We start from the raw sequence: 11794 nt of genomic DNA, 5'->3' as shown, positions 1-11794 counted from the left end.
GGGCTGTTTAAACAATGAAAAGGACATTTAATTTGGAAAAAAAACCCTCAATGAAAACACACAGAAGTCAGCCCAGCGGTCAAGAAATAGCTAGATTTTGTCTACTGTGTGTCTCTGTCTCTCTCTGTTGTTCATATTATTTCTTTCTCTCATGCTTATCGCCATGTAGGAAATCCTGAGGTCATCAGCATGTGACCCATGGAACTTGTGTTCTCACAAGAATAGAAGGCCTCAGCATTACTGACATCTCCTTTTATGGAGCTGCTCTGCAACTTTACAAAACCTCAGAAAAGCCTGGCTAACCCACCATCTCCTGTGGAGGAGGACTCTGTTAGAAAATGCTCCAAAGACAAATGTAAGGGTGTTTTCAGACTTCTATTATTATCATTATCAAACAGCAGTGCCATTTAGTGATAAGAAGCACTGGATACTGCTGCAATTCTCTCGAGAGGCATTTTCACCCAAGCAATTACTGATTACGCAAATACAATTACTGTAGCTAGGTGTTAGATGGCCACGTTTTCTATCCGCTCATTTTCCAGTATGTCAGATATGTTGAAGAATGCCCTGCTTTTTAAAATTATTATTATTATTTTAAGAAAAGCAAGTATCAAGTATTTCTATTCCACCTTTCCAAAATGGCTAGAATCATGACAAAAAGTGAGATGTGATTGTTATTCTGGTCTGGTCTGGCCTGATCCAATACCTGACTCTTGGAAAGAATTTCAAGGAGAAAAGAATACAAACAAGTGAGAAGAAGAGAGTCTTAAATCCTGTCCTCCAAAACAGGAAATGGAGAATCTTTCACCATGGCTGGCTGCTCAGCAGATTCCAACCACCAGCACTGGAAAGACCAGAAAGCACAAGAAGAAATTCTCTAGTAGTAGCATCAAGGCAACTTCCTAACCATGGCAATAACGCATTATCAGTAATTTACTCTTCTCCTGCAATTAAAAGGCAGTTGAATGTCCACAATTACAGTTATGACACATTGCTGCAATCACATAAGGCATCAATATAAATGAGTAAAAGACAGAAAATGTCAGGCCTCCACCCCTATCAGGCTCTAAATCACCCACCACCTTTCAGCTTTCAAAATAGCTAGTACATAGCTTCAGGTTCTTCCAGACGAATCTTCTCTTCCTGGTTTTCTGTGAAGTCCCCACAAAGCTCTCAGTCTGCCCAGCCCAGCTGTAGCATTTCTGCCCTCTTTTTTCCCCTCTCAGGGACATTGCTGTGACCATACAGTGAGCGACACCTTTCTTTCAGCCACCCTCCTCTAACACAGCCTTCATGCCGTCTGAACGCTAGACTCAAAGCACTCTGATTTCTAGACTTGTTTTCCAAGCATTTGCAGCTCCTTTGAGCTTTACGTCACCTGAGAACTCAACAAGCTTCTATTTCAGCAACAATATCACACATGAAAATATCGAAAATACAGGACACTTCATTCAAGACAGTCTTTCAATCTGAAATCAAGACACCGATATCTACTGAGCACTGCACCAGTTTCTCGTGTGTTCTGCAATTAGATTTACAAGAGGTTTATACATGCCATTTCTGATGCCGACATCTGAAAATGTTTCATACAGCAGTGTCAAAAGACCCTCACCGGAATGAAAACACAGGGCCGTTGCTTCTCTGCTACCCACAAACTTGCAGTATGCATGGCAGAAAGAGCACATCTCAGTAAGGTAAGTAGGAGATTTTTGTGTTTGTTGTTCTTGTAAAATTTTTGTTGGCTGATGTGCTATTTTGGTGTCTTCCTGGTACTTTCAACAAGAAAAGAACTAGCACTTTTCTGAAAATTCTCTTCATAGCTTACAATTTCCTAGCTTCTCCTCTGCACTCTTAAAATGAGGCCTTCTCTAGCTTTCCAAAATTTCATTCATCTTCCAGTTCTTCCTTCTTAGTACCGTTAAGACCCATCCACTCCTGTCTAGTCATAAGGTAAACATTCTCTTCCATGCCTTGTCAGAGTTCCAACAATTACAACCTATACTTTACAACTTCAACTACTAATCTGTTCCATCTCAAACATCAAAATTCTTCTAGAAAGATAATTACTGCAGATCCTTATATTATATCAGACTTTCCTTTTTATAGATGCTACAGAGAACAGCAAATCATTACTGCAACATAACTGCTTCTTTCACAACTTAAGTTTCTTTATGAGTCATTCTTTTCACAGGAACATTCCCATTCATCTGTAAAGCTATCCATGTGAATGTTATTTCTCCAATTTGAACAGCTTTCACCTGCACCTACTCAATTTTCCCAGCCTTGCCTACTGTTACCTGTCTTCTCTTGGGGTTTTCAGACAATATTTGGGGTCTTCTAGACCATCACGAACATAGTAGTTCCATCTATGAGCAAAAAATTTATTTTAAAAAAAAATTATTTTCCTGAATTGGAGGGGAGGGGACTGGAACAAACAAACCAGAAAGGCTGGAGCTTCATGGATCCTGGTGCCAACATCTACTGCTTTCCAGTAGACCTTCTATGCAGACCCTCTTTGTGAGATTTTTCTTCTCAGATTCTCTCAGCTACTTTCCTCCTGATTCATTTTAGTCCCTCCCATGATGTTTCTGGGGCCTTTGCTGAAGAAGAGTCTTCTAATTATCTCAACAGCTCAAAACACTGACCAGCCTCAGATGCAGCTGTATTTTGGACAATTAATTCCTACTGTATTGTCTACCTGAAAGAAAACAAATTCCTTACTCTATTTGCTCTGAGCTAGCTACAGACCTAGATCAACCCTCCTCTTCCCCAGGCTACTATACAGAAAGAGCTGCAGGCTTCTAATATGCAGTAAAACTCTTCCTGGTTACCATAATGTCTCTACTTACTTCTTGGTGCATCTTATGCTTTGATAAGCAGCTCCTAAGAAGGACTGGGGTTTTGCTCAAAGTGTTCACAGCTGTTGTGGTGGACTAGCAGCTATCACGAAATAATTAAATCAACATTAAATTAAACACGGTTTATATAATTTTTGTATCTGTGTATTTAATTGAAGCAAGATTCAGCTTCATACATTATCCTTTTTCATCAGAGATGGATATCTCACCACACCATTACTCTAGACGAGCAAAGAGATGTGTATATAGGAATAACAATGCAGTTATTGCTATAGGAATGCCATATGCAGGTATTGTTATAGCAACAAAGATGTCCGGAAGTTGCTTGACAAACTCTATCCTGAAGAGTACCCATTGGTTAGTCATCTTCAGATTAACCAAATCACTTGCTAATTCTCTGTCTTGATTTCTATCAAGTGCAAAGGAAAGAAGTCAAAATTAACTATTTTCCCAATGCTGCTAATCTGTAGAAGCAATGGTTGTAGACATTACAGAATTATTATACAATTAGAAAAGGTGGCTGTTCAGAGTTAGCATTTAAATATAAGTTTTGTGAAGAAGTTTGAAAAGCCCTCTATTTCATCATGCATTTTTACCCTTTAGTTTTTCATAAGAGGTACAAACACAGTATTATCAATCAGGATGGATGTCACAGGCATCATTCTAGGTGAGATACCTTCCAAATATATAGTTGTTCTTGCTCAGCAGTATAATTTATGCTGAAAATCACTGCTACAAGTTAATCATTACATCTTTAATTTATATATATATAAATACGTATTAAAGCACTTGTGTGCATATGAGTTTTAAACAATCCATCTGTCTTGGTTGCACTTTAAAGATTATTTTTCTGACAATGTTGTATTTAATTGCATTAAAAATTGCTAAACTGACCTAAAGCCACAACCTAAATAGAGACAGCTATGAAGGCATGTCCTCAGTGAGTACAGCTAAGGACTTCTATGTGATTCACGTAAGAAGTGTATATTCACTTCTCTTTCCTAGAGGGTAAACAGCAGCCAACTCACAGTTCTCTTCCAGGACTGGCTGGAATAAAGAACAAACTTGCAAGTATCTTAAGAAAGCTCGATTGTCACTAGCTATGACTTGGAACAAAAAAAGGCTGTGCCACTCTACTAATTTCAGAAGCTATTTATCTTACATTAGAAAATAAGAGTAATCAGTGCAGTAATCAGAAGCATTTTAATACACAAAAGAAAGAACTAAATCTCCTATGCAGTAACTAAGAATACCATATAAATCAGGGTAATTAAGTAAATTAATAATAATAAAGGATAAGCACTACAGGAATAAACAACAGTAGAATCAACACACATTAATATCCTGTTTAGAAAAAAGAAAAGTGACTAGCACAGCTATTTGGAGCTCTACAATGCTGTTATGCTCTGAAGGAAGTATTTGCACAAGATTAGTGTTGCAATGAAGCTACACAATTTTACCCTGAAACCTGCAGCTTTAAAGCTCTGGGGCCCACTCTAAAAGTTATTCTTCCTTCCTTAAAAATATCACCATGGTCATTTCAGTAGCCTCTGTCTCCTCTCTATTCAAATTACGAGGACCAAATACATCTCTTGCAGAAGAACCTTTTTTTCTTAGGAAAACACTTTCAAAATTAGCAACCCCCAAGAATGTTCAAGGGGTTTTTTCTGCTTTTTTAATATAAACACTGGTTGGTTTTTTTGTTAGTTGTAAATAACAGTTCTTCTGTTTCTGCAAGACAGTTTTCACACAAGTCTGATCCTGATGGCAATTATCACTACTGCCAGTGAAGATAAGAGCGCTCTGCACTTGCCAAGATCAGCTCATCAGAAAGCTGCCTTCTACTTTACTCCAGAGAAGCAACTTTTTGAATAAGACTCAAATGTTTTCCCTCTGAGGCTATTATTTGCCTTCTCTGTGGAAGCAAATGGTTTCTGCATACTAATAAAGAGGTAAGCGCTGTGCCCACCCCAATACCCTCTGCGCAGCCCCTCCAGAGCTAACAGGGTATTGCAGCACAGACTCTCCCCCACTCTGTCCTCCTTTAAGTGCTGCAGACCCCCATTCACTCAAACACACACAGGATAACCATTTAGCCTATACCTTTGAAAACACAAAATCCAATACAAACCTTTCACTGCTGTAAACTGTAATCCAGACAGCGGACATAAGCAAACAAGGATGCTAAAGCTTAAGCAATTTCACATTCATGAGGTCATATTCATCAGCTTCATACTCAAGGTCGGTGCAAGCTGCTGTGGGCTGGAATGGTTAATGTGAGCACGGCGCGACGTGTGTGGGAGGACAGTAACCAAACCACGCACATAAGGACACTTTCAAACTACAGAGCATCACTGCTAAGCAAACTGAGAGAGAGAAAAACACCACGGTGAAAGGGAACACTCCACAGCTCCATTGGATATACTAACAGTCCACACACTGGTAACAATGTGTAGAATGATGGCTGGATCTGTGCCAGCAATGCGCACTCATGTGAAACATCAACATGAAATTTTTCAAATTAACAAACTAGCAGGACACCTCACTTGCAGAAACCAGCTCCTTTCAACTACTCCACTGAGGAAAAGTACTTTAACACCTCTGTTTATTATCTTGCTTTCATCTCAAAGAATTTCCGTTACCTAAAATGTCACCTAGAGCAAAAACCTCTAGTCTGATGGAACTTCTAGTTCCAATGAAGATGCTTTGTCATGAACTAAAACTTCTGTTACCTGCTATCCTGGCTATTCAGTAACACAGCAGTAAGCCCACTCCAATCAGAGCCACTGGACTGCCCTTATGTCTTCTTCTAGTTCAGAGATGTTTTCTGACCGTTTCTTAGAAACAAATTCACAGCATAAAACTTATTGCCACACAAGGAGAAAGAAGACAAACCAAGAGTACTTGGTAGACCCCTCTGGTGGATGCAGTATCTTGAATGCGGTTTCTGTCTCATCTGTCCTGTAGGCTGACTCAAGCAAATTAAAAGACACTGGTCTTTGCAGCAGCCAAGCCACTCGGCAAAGGAGTGAGTGGGGCACTTGCACCAGCTACCAGACATACTGGTAGAGCGGTAATGTGAGTATTCCATTCCATTCCAACTGTTCAGCTGGTATCTACTGAAATATTTCCAATTTAAGTGATAAGGTGGACCACTAGATGAACACTAAGGTTTGATTTTCCAAACAGAGTCAGCTGGAAGTGTGAATGTACCACACCTTTGAAAATGAATTCCAGAGCATTTCAAGTTGAACATGCACGATATAAGGCCATTTTTACATAAAATGGCCGAACATACCTAGGGCCATACATATGTAAAGTTATTTCCACAAGCATCTCTTTGGATTTCAAATTTGCACTACCTTCAAGATGAAATTAGCAATTTGCGAAAAATCTTTCCAAAACTTTAGCTAAATTTTTACTGTTCAAATATTTTATTATATATTATTATTCAAATATTTTATTTTCAGACAAGCGGGTTTATTTCAAAATTGCTTAACTTTGCTTATTAATTTCCCACAGATTATTAATTTATGATTTCTTACAAGAAAATAGTTCAGGAAACTGAACAGAAGCATACCTGAAGTACTATGCTTGAGTTTTCAAACCATGCAAAACTGGAAAGAGATTTCCTAATAGAATATTTCACACTCCTGTTTCCTCACTAGAACACTACATGCCTTTGCTATGCAAGCAGTTTACCTGTAGAAGTTACACTGCAATCGATGACTCCGGCTGACACCAGTAAGTATAGTGCAGAAGTCCTCAAGAGCAAAGGCCAACTTGTGCAAAAATGCCTACTAGTTCCCACTTCCCAACTGCCACAGTTACTACTGTCTACATAAATCTGTTTACAAGCTGGCTCAGTAAGTCGACAATGCATATTTGGGAACACTGTACATATCTTCAGTCTTTCTGACTGTAGCATGTTCAATTTTATAGTACATCTCCATATTCAGAATAGGAAGATACTTCACTTCTTATCTCTTCTTACACATTTATCATCTGTACATGGAGGCTGATTCAGCTATTTCTAACTACAATTAATTTTTGTTCTCATTACAAATGGAAGCCATCACATTCAGATCTCATGAGCCACTTTTGCAACATTAACAAAAAAGGACAGAAAATACTCTTTCCAATGACAGCTGGTAAACCATTAAAGGCTTCATGAAACTTGTAACATTAACTAACTCAGCCTTTTACATGCTTGCAATAATTGTTAGACCAATATTGCAAAATACTGCAATAATGGCATTCCCCCAACATTTACTAATTCACAGAATTTATGCAAAAAGGTGCCAAAACCAAAAGCCATCTCCAGCTTAAATAGAATATTTCTCTTCTCTGAGAATATTAAAAATGCACCTCTGTGATGCATAAGGCAAGTTGGTTCTTGATGTATCACTATTTTCGAGCTTTGTAATGTCCATCTTATTAACCAACCTTAAGATGATACATCTCCCATTAACAAACAGCATAATGCCCAGAAGAAGTTAAAAGCCAAGGTACTATTGTCTTTCCACATAAAAGAAGCTTCCCACAACATTACTTACAATTGCAAAACTTTGTACGGGCAACCTCAACTAAGTCTCTCCTTCCTCAGGTCTCTGTCCTTTGAAAACAGTCTTGAAATTCAGCCTCTTTGTTGATTCTGTAGTTATGCTTCATCTTTAGTACACACATCTCCTCCATGACCTATAGTCCACCCATATTCCCAACTGCAAAAGCTACATTTCTCCTTCTCGTGGCAGCAGTGCAACTCCAGCTTCACTGCAGGCACTTTGTGCCATGACAGGGTGCTTGAAAGCACGTATAAAAAGATTGAAACAGGTTATAAGCAAGTTTAAACATGATTTTACCCTGTTGCTAGTAGCCATGCTTATGAGATAATCGTTCATTGCTCCAAGTAGCTGTATGGCACATAAGACACAGGACACATAAAATAGAGGAGCACTTCTATAACGTGCAGTTTCTGATCAAAGAGCAAGTGATCCTCCACCACCGGCTGCACATAACAAGGTCAATTAAATCACTCAGCAGCATTCACAAGAACAACTTTTGCTATGGTTAACTGATTTCTGTTGTCATAAATGTTCCACTTCCGTCACCAGATATACCAAACATCTAATTCTGTCACTTTATTTATAATACTGACTTGCCCACGCTTTGAGTACTGACTAATCTGGTTAAAGAGATAAAATTTCATCTTGTTTTTAAAAAGAAGTGGTATGACTATGCATGTGACCACAAACTCTGGGTTCCTCTTGAATTCTCTCTACTTAATCCCCATAGAAGTTAAACTGGAAAAAACAAGAAAAGACTTCAGTTTGGCCAATGACCACACTGGGAATCACATACTTGCCTAGAGAAGCAGAACTCAGCCGCCCTTGGCAGACTGCTACCACTGCAGTTATGCGATGAAAATGAGGGCGTGGGATCCTCTTGGCTTGGGATTTCTATGCTTATCTTCCCAATCTGGACTTGGAATATTGCCAAGCCTGAAATGAGATCAGTCTGTACCTATCCTTCATCTGTCACATCTTTAAATTCAACCAGCGTACACAGTAGTCACATTTACTTCAGCAATAAACCTCCAACTATTCAAAAGGGCCAGAATTATTTTTATCTCTTTCTTTTCTCTTTTCCTATAAATTGCTTCAACCAGAATATACAACTGTCTTACTGTAAATATAAATTTACAGTGACCATCATTGGCTAAAAACAAAACAAAAAAAGCAAACAAAAAATAGCAAACTGATAAAACCCCCAAACTTTCTCCATTTCAGTTGCCAAGTGACACAAAGGAGTAACTACCACCGTGCCACAGAGATCTTAGTCACATCGTAATTTATTTTCAATTAGAGACCAAGTATTGCTAACAAAAATATTCAGACAAAATTGTTAATAAAATAAAATGCTGATTAATGTTTCAAAGAATCTAAAGTGGGAGGAACAGTGAAAATAAAAAGGGTTTGAGGTTGGAAAGCGACATGCTATGGCTGAGCCAGTCTAGCAACCTCCTGATGTCAACAGTCAGAGCATCTTGCCCTCCTCCACCACCTGGCACTGCCTCTGGTGCTTGTTAGATCCTGCACCAACCTAATGAGGCTTGCTAACCCAGCAGAACATGAATCCAGCAAAAATAAAACCGGATCAAATATCTTTCTGCTGATAAGCAAGTTTTTTCAGTGCAGTATGGATGCCAAGAAGCACAAGGACCAATTCAAGTGGATGGGGGAGGCCTGCAAGGCTAACACAGGGATGAGATGAAGCTGCCTGTTTCAAGCAGCAAACTGCTGAGCTAGCATATGTGTAATGTGTATTTTCACCCCAACTGTCCTTATCTTAGGCTGCAATGCTTTAAGAAGTGACTGTCTCCACATTTGAGGACACTATGGGCAGCCCTGCTCCATCTCACTGCAAATAAAACCGATTGTTTAAACCCCCTCTCAGACAGATCCACCAGTCAGTCTCCTGGAAGGGTATTTTAGCTGAAGGACATTAACCTGCAGGGGAAATGTAAAGGTGGAAGGTGAATGCTGGGAAGTGGTAACTACTTAAAGCATGACAACTAGACCTGCAAAACCTGTTAGTTATATTTCTATCTGACCTGAATGTAAGCTGACACAGAATAAGCATGCAAGACACTTCCGAGGGCTTCACAGCCCCCACCTATTTATTCTCTGTGGGGAAAAGCATTTTAAAATAAGTACATAATTTTAACTCCACAGTCAGTAAAACCACAAAAATACATACTCCAAGGTGGATTGAAAATTGGTTGAACAGCAAGACCCTGCCCACCACCCAAAGGTGGTGGTCAGTAGCACAAATTCTAGTTGGAGGCCAGTGACTAGCGCTACACTCCAGGGGTCAACACCGGGTCCAGTCCTGTTAAATATCTTCATTAACAACATGGATGATGGAGCAGAGGACACCCTCAGCAAGTTGGCTGGTAACACCAAACTGGGAGGAGTGGCTGATATGCCAGAGGGTCATGCTGCCGTCCAGAGGGACCTCGACAAGCTTGAGAAATGGGCTGACAGGAACCTCATGAATAAGGAGAACGCAAAGTCCTGCACCTGGGGAGGAGCAACCCCATGCACCAGTGTATGCTGGGGGCCACCCAGCTGGAAAGAAAAAATTTTTTTTCTGCTTGGCCGAAAAAATACCTGAGGGTCCTGGTGGACTAGTTGCCTAGTTTGCACTATTGACTTCTGGGGTAACTGAATTTATACAAAAAGTGGTAACAGAGATAAGCTGCTAAGGCTGTGAAAGAAACTGCTTTCAGCTTCATTTCGATTGCTAGGTTACAGGATCCACTCTAAAGGATCTCATTCTAGTTAATTCAGTCTGCAATGACTGCTAGTCTCATATGCGCTTTCTCCTGTTTGAACTCAGTTAATTCCTAGATGTGAAAGTAATGGCCTTCACTGTAAACATGGCCAGAAGCAACTACGATTGTTCTTCTATCCTTTCCCCACCTCTCTGAAGGAGAAAGAAATCAGCTTTGCTGACCAGCTATAAAAGCTGGTTTATGTTATTTCTGGTACTCTGGCTATGTACTACTGATTTGATTAAAAACCAGTTCGTATTGATTACCAGATAAGTTATCTACACCTCTGTCAATCTGCATTGTAAATAAGAGAAAAGAGAAATGGCAGCTCATGTTCATTGCCACACATGGCCATTGCCCCCATCAGCTCCTGACGGTGGATGGTAGGAAAAAAAGCCAACAGCATACAAAAGCAAAAGGAACAAAAGCACTCTGTAGTATAAACCTGTGTCTCCTACCTCCGCTCGACCTTCGTAATACGTTAGCATAGACTTTGTAAGTACGAAAAGCCTCTCTTTGTAGTTTAAGGGAGAAGTCCTCTTCTTCTGCTGTGATCTTTTAATCAAAATCTCTTGTAGGATAGTAGTCGTATTCATTTCAGCCACTTGTCAGCTCTGTTTCTAGCCATTGAATATCAGTTCCTGTGAAGACGAGAGGAACAAATCGTTACAGTATCTTTGGAAGATCAGAGAGCCTGAGATTTCTGTTATAAAAAGAGCTTCTACTTACAAACGAAACTACTGAACATACAGAAAGCTGGAGCTCACCAAGCTTACATCTGGAAGTTTACAGAGGTTAATTATTAGACAAGAAAGGGCAGGCTTTGCTCAGCTGAAGGCTGCACTGGCATGTTCCCAAGAAGCTAAAAGCAAAAACCTGACTGAGATTAAATAAGGGACACTGCAGCCTACATCACAGAAAATATAGGTGAGAAGTCCAAAAAGTGCTCCAGGCAAACAGCAGTGTACAACTGCTCTTCACCACAAAGTCCTAACGTGTATCAAAGTTCTAATTGTTAAGGACTGTGCATATATAAATACCGTTGGCAAAAAAAGTTTTATATATAAAATTGAACATGGATAAGTAAAATTACTTTGAAAAATTCACCCCAGTTTTATTAATGAAAATTTTCAAAAACCATCACATTTAGAAGATGGCAGTTTGAGAACAGAGAATTAAAGCTTATTTTTCAGAAAGTGCTAATTATATGCTTTCCATCTTCTATTTAGAAAGACTTCATGCTGACCATCAACAATCTAAGTAATTTACTCGTAAGTAAATTGCTCAGTAATATCAAGCTGCTTTAAAGTTTTACACCATGATATACCTGTAGGACAGGCTTAGGAGTACCCAAAACCAAATACAACCACAGTTACCATGTTTGCAAAACCTGGCTCCAGAGTCTCTCTAAAGACATTGTCAGGCAGTCTCTCTGTTCTTTGCAATGATGCCGTCTTAAACACAGCTGACCTCCTCCCTCATCTCCTTGCTACCGCCCCAGCATGCCACTCTGCTGTCTGTGGGTGTGAGCATTCCTTCCACTGGGCTGGGAAGAGGGATAGGGAAGGGATCCAACAAGACATTTCATCTTGCAGCACAG

General features: G+C 39.6%; 1 protein-coding gene across 1 annotated transcript in view; it reads right to left on the bottom strand.

Moving 5' to 3' along the window:
- The window catches only part of TEC (tec protein tyrosine kinase), a 32583-nt gene extending 21793 nt beyond the window's left edge, over positions 1 to 10790 (bottom strand). The window contains exon 1 of the mRNA XM_010133749.1: positions 10653 to 10790. Coding sequence (XP_010132051.1) covers positions 10653 to 10790 — 138 coding nt within the window. The remainder of the gene's footprint in view (positions 1 to 10652) is intronic.
- Positions 10791 to 11794: the final 1004 nt, after the last annotated feature.

The sequence above is a fragment of the Buceros rhinoceros genome, unplaced genomic scaffold, assembly GCF_000710305.1.
Source record: "Buceros rhinoceros silvestris isolate BGI_N320 unplaced genomic scaffold, ASM71030v1 scaffold12873, whole genome shotgun sequence".
Taxonomy (NCBI): domain Eukaryota; kingdom Metazoa; phylum Chordata; class Aves; order Bucerotiformes; family Bucerotidae; genus Buceros; species Buceros rhinoceros.
The sequence above is the reverse complement of the archived record's forward strand: the minus strand, read 5'-3'. Positions and strand labels throughout refer to the sequence as shown.